Source organism: Tympanuchus pallidicinctus, unplaced genomic scaffold, assembly GCF_026119805.1.
Source record: "Tympanuchus pallidicinctus isolate F22 unplaced genomic scaffold, pur_lepc_1.0 scaffold15, whole genome shotgun sequence".
In the NCBI taxonomy this organism is placed as follows: domain Eukaryota; kingdom Metazoa; phylum Chordata; class Aves; order Galliformes; family Phasianidae; genus Tympanuchus; species Tympanuchus pallidicinctus.
The window spans coordinates 13,751,056-13,768,702 of record NW_026294669.1 but is presented as its reverse complement, the minus strand read 5'-3'; the positions used below and the strand labels follow the sequence as shown (position 1 = coordinate 13,768,702).

The 17,647-nt window shown below is 39.9% G+C and overlaps 1 protein-coding gene across 8 annotated transcripts in view; it reads right to left on the bottom strand.

Moving 5' to 3' along the window:
• Positions 1-1,138: 1,138 nt before the first annotated feature.
• The window catches only part of SMARCAL1 (SWI/SNF related, matrix associated, actin dependent regulator of chromatin, subfamily a like 1), a 36,262-nt gene continuing 19,753 nt past the window's right edge, over positions 1,139-17,647 (bottom strand). For 5 of the 8 annotated variants that reach the window (XM_052676512.1, XM_052676517.1, XM_052676513.1 and 2 more), the window contains 8 exons: positions 14,031-14,171; positions 8,382-8,600; positions 7,511-7,581; positions 5,697-5,799; positions 4,377-4,619; positions 3,531-3,631; positions 1,887-1,983; positions 1,139-1,432 (listed from right to left, as the gene is read on the bottom strand). In XM_052676512.1, coding sequence (XP_052532472.1) covers positions 1,232-1,432; positions 1,887-1,983; positions 3,531-3,631; positions 4,377-4,619; positions 5,697-5,799; positions 7,511-7,581; positions 8,382-8,600; positions 14,031-14,171 — 1,176 coding nt within the window. In that variant the 3' untranslated portion in view covers positions 1,139-1,231. The remainder of the gene's footprint in view (positions 1,433-1,886; positions 1,984-3,530; positions 3,632-4,376; positions 4,620-5,696; positions 5,800-7,510; positions 7,582-8,381; positions 8,601-14,030; positions 14,172-17,647) is intronic. The other 3 variants (XM_052676516.1, XM_052676518.1, XM_052676520.1) reach the window with 2 other exon arrangements.

Genomic DNA, 17,647 nt, shown 5'->3' with positions numbered 1-17,647 from the left:
TTATTCAATATGTCAAACAACAGTCCTGCTTATACATTCTCACTGTAAACTGTACAGAGGTGTAAGGGAGTGAATAACAAGTCTTAATCAGCCTGAATGCCTTGTGGAAGTAGCTGCTGATGCACCTCTAGACAAAATATCATGGGTGATTCACTTCTGAAAGCTCATGTGTATTAGAAAGCACATGTGTTTTAGAAAGCACAAAAAGAAGCATCACTTCTATCCACTGTAAATATATATATAAAATCAACAAAACAACCCTACTAATATTCTCACTGCATCATGTGTTCTAAGCTTTAGGTTCAAATGCAAAATGAAATTCTAATACAGAAAAAATACTTAAAGCTTGGGAACCGTGAGTTAAAACAACTTTTTATTTAAGTTACTCAATCCAGAATCAACTTCCTACAAAAAATTGAACAGTTCCATCATGATCCCCTCTCCTCACTCTTATCTGTGGAATTAAGTCTTGAGCCTAAAAGAAAACACACATGCACACACACTCCTTCCCGAGTAGCCAAGCTTAATCTCTGTCAGTAAGCACAGGCTTCACCCTTCACTGAGACAAGCAAGTGCTGTGGAGCAGGTCCTAAGATTTGGAGGATGAGGCCAGAGACAAACATGCTCAGGCAAATATGTGCCTAACGGGCAACACGCTTGCTGGTAGGCCGTTAACAGTGCTTGGTTTCAAGGTATTGCCAAAATTTCTGGGGCTCTCCTTCCTCTTGCTCACCTGCAGAAAATATCAAGAACTGCTGTCTGTATCCCTATTTCTTTTCTACTCGCTGCCAAACTGAATATGAGAGCTAGTTTGTGCATGACTCACATAAGAACAAAATTCTGCCTGTGAACCAACTCCTCATAATACACGCTAAGCTTTTTGGAGATGACTGTTGAAAGCACTCTGCAGTTGCTGATACACTAATTCTCAGAAGAGCTCTTCTATGCAGACAGACAGGAGTTATCTGTTTTATAAATAAAACAACTGTGGAAGCTGAGTTGCCAAAACAAAGCAGCATGCTACCTTCCCATGTCCACTCAGTCATCAGCAAAGGTAAGACTGCAAGACCAGCAGGCTGCCAAGTGTGCAGTGTTCATCTGTCATGCTGTCATCCTTCGAGATGAAATGCACTACAGATACAGAAAATTTGAAGTATTTTATTTCTGAAAACTCAAAAACAATACCTGATTTTTTTTTAATTAAAAATATACATCAGCCACTTTTGCTGTGTTACTCTTTAATAAACTCCTCGGTACGCCGCTTTTTGAGGGAACTCACTGAACACCTCTCTTCTGCATCTTGAAAAGCACTGTCAGAGTCAAACTCACAACAAGCATCAGCTGCTTCCAGAAGTGCAACATCAGTATCGTCTTTGCTGTCAGAGAAGGTCCTCTGGAAAAGTTCGTAAATGGTCTTCTGCTTTGGATCCGGCTGAGAAATTAGAACAGACAGAAGATGTATATGCATTGTCATATAAAAATCATAGTGAGAAACAACCAAAGTGTAATCTCACATTTCTAGTTCCTTCCCAGCTTTACTACCCAATACAGAATTCAAGCCCAGAAGGGACTGGCTTTACTTGGGTGATTCAAGATCTATCTGAATCTGAACTCTACACAAGGTCGTATGTCATTACTTTCGGTCAACAAAAGGTAATTATACAAAATACTGCTATGTCTTTAATGAGAAGAAAAGAAAGGATGCAAACTCTGTGGAAAGTAAATAAAGACAGTGATTCAATAGGAGTTGGACATCCTGTTCCGTGATATTGAAGGCAGAACAGGTGTAAGGTCAGCCTACCAATTACACACCAATCTAGATGTACACAAGCCAAAACCCATTCAGCCTCTCCTGGGGACCACCAACATTTTTTCAGGTCAGTTACCTTAGGATAGTAATTAGTAGATTCAGCTGTATTGGAGAAATTGGTTTCTGAAAGCCCTGCTTCTCCCAGCACTTTTATTTTCTCTTGAATCATTGGCCTAGAAGAGATAAACAATTATTACTGGAAGGAAGAAAATAACATGCAAGATTCTGTGGCCCAATGAGAACGATGCTTAGTCATTTAGTATGTGTAGATAAAAAAAAAAAAAAAAGAAAAAAAATATAGATGTAGCAGGAATGTAAAGATGGCTTTTCTACCAAAGCTTGTTAGCTTTTTCATCTGTGTTCTCTTGCTTATGATTGTTGTATGCTGCCTTGGGATATCAATTAATTGATGAAAGTGTCCGTCCAATTCAAATAAGTGACAAATAAGAGGATGTGTTTTCAGGTCATTAATACTTGGAGGAGCTGCATATTCAGGAGGAAAAGTAGTTGGCTGTGGTGACACTGATGGTATGAAGTCAGAATAAGAAGATGCAGTTAAAGGGAACCTGAATAGCCTACGTGTTGAGCCTCCAAGGCAAGCAGCAGTATAATGCCTGTCAACAGCCAGATAAGCATTTCTGGGGTATCTCCCATTGCACTTCAGAAGTAAGAATTCACTGCTGGGTCAAAATGTCTAGTGAAGTTCCAGCATCATCTCCACAATGAACACCAAATATCTTTGTCTTTTTGTTCTTTTCTTGCCTTTAAAAATGATGACAGTATCCGTCTTTGAAGAGCCACATTTCCTTCCAGCTAAGCATTAATGACTACATAGACAGCATTTCACAATACAGGCAGAATTACTGTCATTATATTTCTGTGAAACGTGGGCAATGCATCAGTTTCCAGATCCCTGCATTGTAGGGTTATAATTATTTGCCATCATGATATTCTAGAAACTGGACAAGTTCATTTACCCCACTTGTTCCTTTAAATGAGGTAATAAAGAAGTAATTGTGGACTTCAAATGAACCAGCTGGTGGATAATTTATTTTGGTCATTTGCAGGTCAGTTCCTTTGCAGCAGAAAGGATTCCTCAGATTCTTCACTACTCCACGATGTCAGATTCCCCAGCCTTAAGGGCTGCAGTGACAACTCAGACCCTATTTACTCAGAGATGGATCAGGAGCATTTCTTTAATCTCTATCAAAGGGCTTACTGAAGAGCAAGACAAAAGCAACAGTGCAGTCATCCTCTACACCCCCTGTCCAAGTGCTCCCCAACCAGCCAGACTGCTCCTCAGACTTGATCCACAATACTCACAACTGACTCACATCCCATCTCCAGTACCTGGTGGGTTCACTGGAACATACTCAACACGTTACAGTACCCCTGCATCAGAACCCTCTGCACTGTATGTGAGAAACTTTGTCTTGGAAGCTGTGAAGGTTTTAGATGCATCACCCTTCCCAGATTTTTTCCTCAGCAGCCCCTTCTTTGCCAGATAACTACTTGTATTCCTCCTTTGTATCACCCACTTAGTTGTAGCCACTGTGACACTGTGCTGACTCACCATTTCACTGCAGCCCTGGCTAGCAATTGGTGCTTCTCCCCTTGCAGACTGTGGAGACCATCACTAATATTAAGCCACTTCTGTGTCACATGTGACGCACTGAAATTAGGCAGCAGGACAACCAAGGAGACACTCCCCACTTCCTACCATAAGAAGTCGTCTGCTGTGCCTCTAGCCACCAAGTAGTGGACATTAACAGAGCTGGTCTGTCCAATTCGATGCGCCCGGTCTTCTGCTTGGATCAAAACCTTGCATCAAAAACATTACAAAGAAAATCAATTGAAAGCTCCAACATCTAAGGAAAAACAAACAACAGCGAACAGGGAGACCTCCTTCCTTCTGCACTGTGACTACTTGTTATCCCATTAATTTCTGCATCCTTCACCACAAACTAAAGACAAAAAGTCACCTACTGCATCAGGTTGACTAAAAGACACCAAACATTTTTCAAAAGATGCCCTAAATCCTCTCCTCCTACTGAATTTCAGTTATCTGGGGCTGAGGGATGTAGGACTCACTCCCATAAGACTGAGTATACAGTAATGGAGAGAGATGCTTGAACTGCATACAGTATGGGGTGCAACTTGTGTTGTCCACAGCCTGCATTCACTCTCTGTCAATTACACTGGTAATAAACTGAGATGATATTTGAAATACAGAGCCATTGTTTCTAGGTGTTTGTTGTCAGATGAAAAGCTGTACAAATGTGGCTGAGATTAAGGGAACTGGATAAACAAACCAGGAAAACCTACATTCCCTCCACTTTCAAAGCAAAGTGTGGAGTCAGCACTGATGATGGACTCATTCAGATCTCGGCTGAGCTGAGGGAGCTGTTGAGAGCTGTCAAGAAACAGCAGCATGTTTCCCTTTCATGCTATGTTCTCCAGCCAGCAAACAGTGTAACCAGCCACAATGGTTCAAGCCCAAGGTGTTTGAACAAATAGCCACCTGAGAGATAACAGAAAAACCCTAAAGAAAGTTTCCTGTCCTCACATCTCCTCCCCAAGAGCTCTCCAGGCAGCATCCAGCACCCATCCCCTCCAGGATTTGTACCCCTGGATTCCAGAAGAGCTCTGCGAACACCACCAGGTCCGCAGCAGACAGCGTCAGGCCCATGTTTGCAGCAGTGAGGGACAGAACGGCCACAGCTTGTTTCTCTGAGAACTGGAACTTCTGGCACAAAGACTGCCGTTCAGCTGATGGTGTAGAGCCATCAATGCGGATGTAGTCGAAATGCTGAGAAAAAGCAGAGAAAGATCCTACTTAGCAGTCTTTTCTGCATTCATCTTCCACATTTTAGTGGATTCTATTTCCCTTCCGCAACAGAACCAGGGAAGTAAAAATCGCAACTATTGTCTTTTTCAAACGCCTCTCAAATTTTAAGGCACTGTAGCTCAACACATAACATATTTCTCCTCTGCTAACAATGCTTGGCTTGCTTCTGTGTCCATTGCTCCCCTATCAGCCCTGAGCAACAGGAAGAACATCAACCCAATTGGGAACTCAAGTACAGCAGAAAGGGAAATGGCTTAACAAAAAGATGAATGCTGTATGTATGCATGTGCTACAACAGCTACAACCTAGCCAACCTCCTTAAGTCTTCCTCTGCTTACAAAAGGAGATGAGATGAGATCCTGGTAGCATCAGGAGAGACATCCAAGTTTTTACTTGGATGATACAGGGCTATAACTTAAGGGTTCAGCCTCCTTGCTCTGCTGGAGAATGCTGCCACAAAGGCAAAGTCACCGCTGCCATTGTATTTTAAAGCTAAGAATATTAACTTAAGTCATCATTCACACTGCCCCAGCGTGACCAAGAACTCTGTAGGAATGCCCATAGAAATCTCTATGAATAATTAGTGCCAGCATTTTTGAAGTAAGAGAAATTATTGCCCAGGTACAAGGGTTCTGTACCATAAGAGTACTATAGTACAAAGGAAGGCAGCCATAGTTGGGCTTGGATTGTTACCTTTTCCCTCTCCGAGGAAAGCTTGGATGAAAAAGCAGAAATGGCCACACAGGTTAATTCTACTCCAGAAATTTAGGTTAATTCTACTCCAGAAATTTCCTAGGTCCAGGGCAGACGATGAAGGTCAGCAAAAAACAACAAAAGCCACTCAGCTAATTCAGAGTGCATCTCATGATGCTCTGCTCAGCTCCCTTGGAGAAGGGCATGCTCAGACACACAGCAAGTACAAATGATCTCTGTCCATATCTTTCATAAAATAGATGACTAGCCTTAACTCTGGGGAGCTCTTAAACAGCTTTGAAGCTGCAATAGTGATAAATTTGGGAAAATTCAGGCGTTACTTACTTTCTTCTCCAGCTCTTCAACTATTGCATCCAGCATTACTTTATGATGAGCAAACACCAGGAATTTATCTTTCCCACTTTCTAGTAACTCCAAGATGTATTCTCTATATTAAAGAGGAGGAAAAAAAAACAAAACAAAAAACCACATGTTCTGAATTATCTGCTGACAGAATACAGGCACTGCTCAAAACAAATTTCAAATCAACTTTTTACCCAACAGAAATTAGAAGCTAAGTTAGCATAAATTGCTGCTGCAAGATGCAAATAACAAGACAAGTCTCCTACAGATTGAAGAAAAAAATCCATTCATTTTCTTCACATCAGCTGGACAGCTGCCCACATCTATGCTTGTTTATCATTGAGAATCAATTTAATATATCCTACTTGACTTATGGCATCCCAGACCAATCAAGTGGAAAGTACTTATGCTTTTTGACAATTTGTCTTTCTGTATTTCTGACTTGTGCTCAATCACAGATGATCCAAATTCCCTATCTTCTACAGAATAATAAATAGGTATTCTAGACAAAGAATGTCAAGTTCTTTGCTAAACACAACACAGCTTAGATCAGCAGCAACTGGCAGAAAACACCAAACAAGATTTCCATCAGTGTATTAAGATGGATCAACATTTTTCAGACAGCTCACTGAATTCCATGATGTTCAGATCCCAATTACATGATAATATCATTTAAGAAAAAAATCTGGATTTGCTTAAAATCTGCTGGATTTTAAGCAAAACAAATATCAAAGTGAATCCCCATTTATCCAGTTACAAAATGGCTGTTTTTTCAATAACTGCAGAGCAGCCATGGACAACACAGTCATGAGGGGTAAGAGAAGGTGCTAGTGATCATTAGATAGATGTAACTGTACATTAGCATCTTACATGAAGTAATACTTTAAATGCTACTAAATATCAGAAAAGGAAGTGGACAAGCTGCTATACCTCTTAGTATTTGCAGTCAGGTAAACAGCACAACATGGTTTATTCAGTTCAAATTTGCAACTGAATATAAAAGGAAGAAACTGTTCAGTAACACAAAAGAAGAAAACCACTCTACAAGAGTTGGGACTCTGAAGTGCAATTCTGTGCCAAACAGGCAGCAAGGTCTGAGACTGTGGAATCACACAGTGCACTTCAGCTGGTCATTACATTCAAAGGGTTGAGGAAAAGTTTTCATGTTACCAGCACACTAATTAAAAAGTCAAAATGAACTACAACAACTTCTTCACAGTCCCAGAAGAAAGAATAAGGATGAAAAGGCTTTACAAGGCACTGAAGGACATCTAGAAGGTCATCTGTGAGAAAAAACACTTGCTACTGAGGTCCAACATGAGCTCTGTGGAAGAGCAAAGAACTTCAGTAGGGGCTGCGACACCCTTGGAGAATGGTACAACTAAAGCTCAGTCCATCTCATAAGCTTTCTGACTCAGGGCTCCTGCTGCAGTACTACTGCGGTATTTGACTTCTCAAATTCTGTGGATACTTTTAGTTTCATTGCTCCACCTCCCCATAAACTGAAACAGGGTCTGGAGCAGGGAATCTAATCCAAGTCCCAAACATCAAATAATTTTCAGTGGTTCAAATGACACTGTTTAGATCCATATCTGGAATGAAATCAGAAAACTTGTTAATCCTAGGAATGCCAAGAGAAGGAAACCTTTAGTGCACTGTAATTAAAATCAATTTTTGTAAGCTAGCTTGAGGCTATTCTTCCTGTCCCTACATTGTTATCTCTAAGGCACCATTTTCCTGTTCTCAGCAGAAAAACATTTTACTAGGCAAGAATGAAGCAGTGACATGCAGCTTACATGACTGAGTGGATTTTAGCTTCTGCTGTTCTGTTGTAGAAAAGGAGAAGAGCTTCCTTCTCCTGTTGTTTCTGCAGAGAGAAAGAAAAACAAATGTGAGTCCCAGTAATGCCTTCTCTCCCTTCTTGCTTACAGATCTAGGTTGGCTGCTGTAGTTTGTATACACTTCGCTAAAAAAAGTAAACCTAATAATATAAAACAAAAGGAGATTTGATGGGGAAGTCTACTCACCACTGGGCACAGCACATAGCCAAACTCATTCCTCTGACACCTCCCTACCTACCTCCTACTCAACTCCTACAAGTTGCATGACAAGCATATCACAAATGCAGTTTTAGCTGATAAAGCACTTCCCAACTAAAATGACAAAGAACAACTCCCAGGTTATTACAGAACTGTGTTAGAAACTTATTTGCTAGCCAAAATAGAAAAAAAAAACTCCAAAAACAGTCTTCACTTTTTTGGCTACTTCTGTGTTCTACAACTCATCTTCAGTAAGGCTGTGTTTATAGTCTGAATGGGATTACATGGCAAGACAGAAGAGTAGACAGATGCAAAAGAGGCACAAACGATAATTAAAAAGGACTAACAAGAAGAAAGAGAGAAATAATATTTGACACAGAAAGGATAAAGTATACCACTTTAAAGGGAAAAAAAAATTTGTTTTGTGGTGTACATTACTTTCCAACTGTGCCTTCAGCAGCCTTCCACCGTGCCTCTTCACACAGGGTGCAGCTCTAACTTTCATTGGAACACAGGACAGATTTTTTCACTGATTTTTAATTCAATTTAACCAAAGAAGAGTTCTAACCTGAAAAATAAAGGCACCTGAAATACCAATGGCTCATCACAAAAATCAGTTCTGACTTACACTTTCATATCCTTTGGCCATTTTCTTAGCTTCAGCTGCCAACATAGCTTTGGTCTTTGCATTAATGCCTTCAGGAGCTACCACAACCATTTTGCGTTGCTTTGCTGGAAGCTGGGATAGCACATCTGATTTAAGACGTCGGATCATGATGGACTCTTCCAGCAAAATTTTCAGTTCAGCTAAGTTGGATGATCCAGAGTAGTCCCAACCCCACGGCATCTGGGAAAGATCAAAGCAGTTATCAGGGTCACACGTGCAAGAGACTGATGCTTCTGTTCTACAGGTGATCCAGCAGTGGAATAAGCTTTATCCAGTTCCCCTGGAGCTAAGAACTTAATGATTACTAGGAAAAGAGATGTGGGAAATATAGTGGTAAACTAATCCAAGAGAAGGTTACTCATCAACTTCCCTTTCTCCTATCTACGAGTATTCAGGAAGGTACAGGGAAATAGGATTATGGAAAAAGTTAGGGATCCCTCTCACGTGCCTTGGTATTTACCCTCACCCTACTGGGTGTTTCTACTCTTGTTGCTTTGGGCAGGCCTACAAAACTCAGTGCAGTTCTGTATATATGAATTTACCTCAGCTCTAAGCAGAGAGAAAGACAAACATCTCCAGCAGCATGATCACAAGCATCCTTAACCAAATGCCTTCACAGACACATTAAACTTGTCTGACATACCTAGTAAATGGTAAGTAAAAACTGCCTGCTTTCCACCATGGCCTGTCTCTTGGCTCTGTCACTATAGCTTTTGGCTCAGACTTGAGCGAATCATAAATAAATTTTGGTCCAAAATACATCACTCAAAGTATTGTCTTTTCAAAGCATTATCACTTCAAAGCTCTTCTAAATAAATCCTTCATTTAATCCACTTTTAAGCACTAGCCTCTGAACCTGCCCTATCCTCCAGCACCCTACACACAGACATCATCTATCTGTTCAATTCATCTCAGCTCATAATTTCTCCTACCAGTAACCTCACAATCACTCATTTTTCTCTGAGGACGCCAAGATGCCAACCATTACACTTTCCAAATGAAGCACCTTTCAACAACTTGTATTCAGACAGGAGACCAATAAGGTTCTTAGAATGGTGTAAAGGATAAAGAGATCTTTTTTTGTTTCTTTGCTGAAGTTTCACAAATATATATATATGAATTAAAGCTACAGTAATCTGGAAAACAAACGCTGGCAAAGAGGATCTTCCTCAGCTCCAATTTCAAGTCTTGCTGACAGTGTCACCAAATTCCACCACAAATATAAACTCTGATCCTCCAACAATTCAAAGCAACCCTTATGCATACATATATATCCTGAATTCCCTGTAACAGATGTGAGGTACCTCAGCACCAACCCCTTTAATCTGCTGCTCTATTCTCATTGTATCACCTTAACTGCTGAAATAGATTTAACTTGAAAAAAAATCCATATTCCCTTTATTTGCCTTCCCCAAGAGAAATCTGCTGCAAAGCAGTATTTGAAATAAAATAGGAAAAAGCTCTGCAGCACTCACTGCACCCTCTATCTTCTTGTAGAACGGAGGAGACAAAAGTAACAGAATTAGACATGAGGTTAACCACATCACTTCCTGTATTAAAAAACGGTGCTTTGATGGAAGAGGGACAAGAACAGGTTATGAGACAGAAAGGGGAGGAATCAAACAGGTCACAGGCAATTAAGACCTCTTTCACATATTAAAGCAAGTATTCTTATTTGAGGTTGGGACATCACAGGACAATCTGTAATTCTACTGCCATACTGCAGTGATGAGAACCATTAACTAACTACAGATTCTGGCACCTGTAGCCACCATTAAAACTCATTTGACTTAATGTATTCCTATGTAATTATGGTACTTTCTGATTATCTGTAGTAGGTTAATTAAAGCTGGAAATAATTCAAACCATACATACAGAACCAGACTAAGTCCTGTAAAGATTTTTGGCTCTTAAAACAGCCCAGTGGTATATAGCCAGAGGTAATAAACCCACTTGGATCTAAGCCAAGCCTCCAAATGCCACCATGGGTATTACTGCTCTGCTTCCCTGAAACCAGGGATGCAATGCAACTCCCTTGGGACCCTGGAAAGCTGGCTCAAGTCCAGCTAGGTTCATTAGCTTTAGACATGCTGCAGTACAGCTAACAATGCTCAGCCCCAAGTCTCTGTGCCCTCCTTCTGCACTGCTTAAGGATTCTGACTCAGCGGAATAGATGTGCAGAGCCAAGAAGGACCTGGTGCTGCATCCAGCTTGGTCACACTGCTCAGTGCTCTGACAGGGAATGAACAGGGATCAATGCTGAGTGAGCAGCTGAACAAGACCTTCTACACAACCTGGATGCTCTACACAGGCTGCCACATTCTATTTACACAGCACACCTTCCACTTTTGGAATCATGGACAAGTGATATATATGTTTTAAATTCACATAGTACAATTCATTTCAGAAGACTAACATCATCATGACTGGAAGAACAAGGTAGAAACAGAGCCAGTACAATATCTACTGTCATGTTAAGAAGTATATACTGGCAGAATGGAATTTTCAGATAACTGTCTTTCATTTATGGCAACTGTGTTGCTAGAACAACCTGCAAACAAAAAAGCATACTAGTTTTGTGTTGTACCTAGTTCATGATAGATAATTATTCTTGGAATTATTAAAATAAGTTTTATTGTATATTACTATGAAAAAGAGAGGGGGAAAAAGAGAGGGATATTTATTTTGCCAAGATACACATCTGGCTTTGATCCATAGCGTTCCAGAACAAATGCATCTGTGATTTTCTTAAGTGTTACAGCATTTTACATGAGTCAGTAAACTTAATACACTGTTAGCAGAAGCTGCCAAACTCTCACAAATTCAGAGCATGTGCTCAGATAGAAATTATTTAATATTTGCCAACATCACCGAGTTGGAAAAATGAATTTGCAGCACGTATTACGGGAAACAGACCTGTGCTGTTTTGTAAATATACAGGTGACATTTCACTTGCTACATTTTTGAGAGTATTGATGCTGGGAGGCTGAATTACAAGATGACAAACTTTCATATCTCTTCTAATCACATCTGCCAGGTACCTGCAATTTTCTGTTAAATAATCTATTCTCTTCAAATGGAAAGTTGTCAGGTTTTAGTTTAAAATTGAACGGTACACAGGTTTGTCAGCTTTTCCTTAATCAGATTTATTACTAACACCAAAACATTTTTACACAGCACCTTTCATTCTGACAGATCTCCAACAGCTTTGCAAAAACTCTCTGGTTCTGTGCGATTCCATTCCATCTCCCCTTATAGTGCAGCCACTTTCAGGACAAAAAGCATCACCTATTTGAATAATGACTGCAAAAGTACCACAACAGTTGTTTGGAGAGGTTGCAACTCAACACAATCTTATGTTAGAGCTGCAAAAATAAACGTGAGGGACACACGACAATCACCAAAGCACCTTTCAGTTTACTCATAGCTGAGAGGATCTAAGGCAACTCAATATGCAGTAGTCCTATTTTTAACTTGGCTACTATCCACATCCCTTCATTTTCAGCAGCCCCACTTGTGCTCTAAATAAGCGAATTCTTCCTAGGTTCACTCTATAATTTATTGACACTGACTGTAGCAAAACATCCCAGGAGAGCACCAGTAATGTTCAACTGTCTGGTAGAGATGGGTCAAACGGAAATGAAATTGTACTACAAACCCTACAGAGGCTTTGAAGAGCAACTGATACAGACTGTGACCCACACATCGAGTTTCACTGTGGGCTGAAAACTCATTTATACAGAATACATTGCTGCAACCTGAACTGTGCAGAACAATTTTATTTCTTTTATCCAATTACACATCTTACCTGAGGTCCATATGCCTTGTAATTGAAGTAACAGCAATTCATGCAGAACTTTACCCTCAAAGGGTTTATGAAACTCCAGACTTATTTACACTCACAATCCAACTTTCCTTTTTACTGCAGAAAGCCAATAAGATTAAACTGCATCTCTTCATTTCCCTCTAGAAAGCATGCTGGACACTGTTCAGACAGGAATCTCTCAGCAAAGATAATGTAACTCAGCAGAATAGCTGCCCTCTCCCTCCCTCTGCGCTCTTCATCCATACAACTCCTACAATGGATGAAGAAATAAGAAGTTTCCATCATCTGCCAGGAAAGCAGTGCTTTGCTAACATTAATGCTGTTATCTTCTAGAACTCATGTCTGTATCTGTGATTCTGCACATTAAATGGTCTTACTTTAAATCAATGATATCAGTATAATCAGTACCAAAGCCAATGAACTGCACATCTATCTTGTACATCTGGACAAACATAGAACAGCACTAAGCTAGATGCAAAAACTGAAGTGGACATTCAGATCTAAGGAAAATGGACTTGTCAGCTTCTGATGGGACTGCATCTTCCTGATGCAAACTTAGCATACATTAGCTACACCAAAAAGAATAAAATAAAATAAAATAAATCAGTAAGCACAGCATCAGTGCCCTACAAATAGATAAAACTTTTTATGGCATGCACTGATGATTTTCATTCTTCTGTAAATATTTTTGAGTGTATACATGGTTATTTGGCATTCCCAACCACTCTGCTGACATTAAGTTATTGCCCAGTCTTAGACAAGATGAGGCACAAGAATGTCTTACTTGAGTTAAAGCAGAGAGAGCAATTTTATGCAGTATGTGTCCTTTCTCACACTGCCAAGCCACTATAACTGCTACATCCTTGTCCTGGAGAAGCTGGAGAGCAAACCAGATTAGAAGGGTCTTGTTCCAAACAAGAACTCAGTCTATGCAACCAACACAAGAGATTCCAGAACCTTGCTGTTAACAGGCAGAAGCAACACAGCCTGAGAGATTACAAAGCCAGCTGAGTTTCTTGTACATCAAGATCAAGTCAGAGTCCCACCACCATAGCTGCAAGAACTAACTTGCTGCAAAGCCAAATTCTTGCAGTGGTTGTACTCAGTAACTCTGCTAAAACCACTGAGAGTAGCAGTGAGGGATAAGTTACTTTGTCTTCAGGGTATGTTGGGGAAAACATCAATTTCATAAGTTGGCAGAGAATAGAATAAATAGATGGACTGCAATTCTTTTTTTTTTTTTTTTTTTTAAACTTCATTTTACTTGGAGGCATTACATTGTTAAAATGTATGTTAAGTGTAAGATGTTAAAAAGAAGCCTTACACTGTTAAAATGGTCACTAAAGAAGACAATAAATTGTTTTTTAATCAATTAGCTCAATCCTGCAGCTACTTAAAATGACCACACTGTATCCACTTAAAACTCTTAGCAAGTTCTTGTCAGAACAATCTCTTAACCCACAAGCTAAGGCCACTTCGGCTTTTAGCTTTTTATTTCCATGCTCTCCCAGGGCAGAACTTGACAAGAAGCCTCTTGTCTCTTGCCTCACTGCCTCTTTATCTCAGGGCTACTTTCAATTTGCAGTACCTACAGCTTCTAAGGTTGAGAGCTTTCAAAATACCACTGCAGAGCAAGACCTTCTCAAAAAGTAATATCAGAAAGTGAAAGAATGGCAAGAAAGAAACACTCCAATTGAAACAAAATAAACAAAAGAAACCCAATAAAATAAAATGCTGTTTGGAGAGTCCAACTTCATCATCTCCCCACCATCCCTATGAAGTACCTTCTTTGCATCACAGTAGCGGAGCCCAAAGGTGTGGAACTGTGGAAAGAAACCCGGCTGGACAGCTGCAATCTGTGTGTAGAGCTCTGCAGGCCGCGACATGGCAGGGGTACCTGAAAGTAAGATCACTCTCCTCGCAGCCTAGAAAAGCAAAATGGGACATCCCTTATCATACAGCTGACAACACAGATGACACGTGCACTGAGGTCATCCCTGGCCCCAGTATTAAGCCTCAGGGCCGCTGTCCTATCATCATACACAGAGAAATGTCTCACTTTCCAAAGATGCTTTCGGCCCTTACTTTCAGAAGGTTCCCAAGGACAGTGCTTAAAACTTCTAGGAGGCAGGACAAACTGTATAATTTCTTATTCATCATGCACATGCTGGAAGAGGACATCAATTTTTATGACAGTTCTTTCTGAATTGGCATTTACGCGCAAGACGCATTAATACCTTATGCCTGGCTCAACATTTCATCTGGCATTAGGATGTCACAGGAGCATGACACACACTCCTCTCAGGTACACCTCACCTCCAAAATAAATTCTCTTGTAATAAATCTGCCACAACAAGCCACAAACAAACTGTCTTGCTCACAAAAGCAGAAGAGATCTACAGAAGTAGACTTTTTCCATGTTTTTAGGGCATTTTCTTGTTAATTCAACTAGGAAGGAGAGAAAGATGATGCTGCCTGAAAAAGGCTGCCCACCTAGCAGTCATTCTGTGTTTACGCACAGCTTGCTGGATGCATGAAGTAATCAATAAGAAATCACTTAAAACAAAACAAAACAAAAAAAACAAACCTGCTTTCTATTGGATACAGAAGTGAGGGGTAGACAAACAAAAAGAACCCACACAGTAATCTGAAGTAGGTACTCACAAAAAGTGAGGAAAAAAATAATTATACTGTAGACATAAAAGCCTCCAAAATGCATTTCTACCCTCTTATATTCAGTGTTATCCAATTCTATTATTAGATGAGAGCAATGAATTTCTACTGCTGTAAATTCACGTACAGTAGTTAAATTACAAATGCCTTGTAATTTCCTGCATAGTTTAAAGCAGGTTCATTAAAATAACAAAAAGATTCTTGAGTGACATCTGTACCAGCAGCTCATTCATATTTAAATGAAAAAGAAAATGAAATTCTTTTATCATTTCACTGAGATCTACCAGTCATCCAAATCTATTCAAGATGATTCATCAACTCACCAACCAAATATGATGGGGAAAAAAAAAGTTCACAGATCAGCTAACGGAAATTAATTTCAGGACTTTATCAGATATTTATATACAGGTTGTAACCAAGGTGGAACTTGCCTTCCCCCTCTGATGAACAGATCAGAAGGAAATGTGACGACCAATAGGATCTCACAATTCTCACATATCTTAAAAAATAAAAAAAGCAGGACATTTATCACACTGAGTAAGAAGAGGTATCTAACCTTTTGACATATCAGAAAGGTGTAAGTTCTCACAAGACAGAGATCCCTACACTACTCAAAAGAGAGAAGGGTGACAGTCAGGGCTGGGAAAAAAGACAACATGGAGGTCGCACGACTACATGCTTGCACAGAGAGCATATCAAGGTCAAGATGAATGGGAGGGAACAGCACAGCTGGGACATTTCCAAGCAATGTGTACACAGACCAGGAACATACTCAATACAACATAAAACCATCTGTGTTGAAAGTTATACCACTCTCCAGGCTCTTCCTCCATGGACGGTGCTCCTCAGGAGCTACACAAGACAAGGCTATGTTAATTCCCTGGTAGTTACAACACTTGGTTGGTCTCCTTGCTCCTTCTCTAATCTCAGAATTAGTATCAAAAGGGGGTGTTCAGTAGCTACAGGTCACGTGAATTCTAACCACGTCCCAGCTGTTTCTTCTTTGTTTGCATCTTATTTTTGAACAGAAATCTAATCACTGCAAGCACTTACCAAGGGTTGTGATACATCTACAATTAACCATTTTAAAAAATCAGGAGAACTAAAAAAACAACTTAAAGAAAACAAACAACCCATATTACTTAAGCAACAGCTGTGAAGAACTTGAAGAAGTTAATTTCAGAAAATGGTGTAGAACACAGGTGGTCTGACTCATTATCCAAGAATCCCTTTCAGTATTAAGAACCGTAATAGAAGGAGCCCAAGGGAAAGGGGAAAAAAAATCCTAGGCAGACAAGGTTTCAAGTGTTGAAGACTTAAATTCTGGGTGACAGAAATGTCTTTGATTCACAGATCTTTTACTAGTGGCAACTCATTTTGAATACGTGCCAATAAGGATTTGCTCCTGCAAATTCTGCAGAGAAGTCTCTGCTGATCACTGCTTACTCTCACTTCTCAAGAAACCTTCTCTAATGTCAAAAAGTGAGAGTTTACCCTTTTTTGTCCAAGATATATAAGAACAATATGGAATAACAACACAGAAAATACAATCACAGTGATGAACATGGACTCTTCAGCAAAAAAAAAAAAAAAAAAAAAACGGAACCGTCATCAATTTCTATGCATCTCCACATAGAACAAATAACTTCAGCCACTAGTCGTCATGCAGGCATGAAGAATAATCTTGACCAGAAGTACTTCCTCCTCCCTCTCTCTCTCTCTCATCTGTCCTTGAGACAATTCTTACAGCTACTTTCCTATGAAATTGCTTCAAGCAAATCTGATGATGGCTTGACCAGTCTGTAGACCTGAGTAACATAAAACAATTGTGGCACTGCGGCACACACAAGACACCAGCAAGAATAATTTGCGCAGCTGCGATAACACTTACAAAAATTACTTTTGAAAGTTGAATAATTTATCAAGCCTGACGGCACTTCAGAGTTTCAAACTCAGCACCCAACTGACTGGATGGGGGAGTTGCTAGGGGGTGGTGTGGAGTGTTATGCCACAAAGCTCAACACACAAAGAGCCTCATTAACATACAATGACTGCCTCTATTGTAAATGAATTTCACAGCATGAGCTCTGCCATATGCTAACAGATTTACACTTTAAAAAGTTTGGCTGATTCTGGCTATATAATTACTTGTGTCCCCAGTTTTTGCTTACTTTGTCGTTTTGAACTGCTTAGCTAAGAACGCATTATCCTGTGAAATTAGAAATCTGAGAGCGGCCATAATGTAATGGGGATAATAAATGTAGTAGAATAGAACTTTGATAAAGGGAAAATGTCGCAGCTGTTTTGGGGAGTCTATTTCTGTACTTGGGTCAGTGTGCTGCATTTTGTAAGATGATGTGGTCATTCCAAAAAAATATAAACGCTTTTCTCTACTATTAAATGACATCCAGACAGAGAACTTCTCCCACATGGTGACAAACAGCTCCCACTGAACCAAATTACCTCCCCACCTGGAGAATCAGCTTCTCTGATTTCAATACAACATTCTTCCTCACAGCAGGTGACAAGGAAAGGTTTCTTTATCCAATCCATATAGATTTGTAATGCCTAAAGATAGCAGCTATTTATTTCCTACAGAGAGATTTTTCTGTTCCCTCCTTACCTTCTACCTTCAACATTGGCCTAATTCCCTTTATTATTTTTAAGCACCACTTTATTGAAAGAAGCACGCAGAGTATCAGATTCCAGCTACCCAGTGTATTTGTAC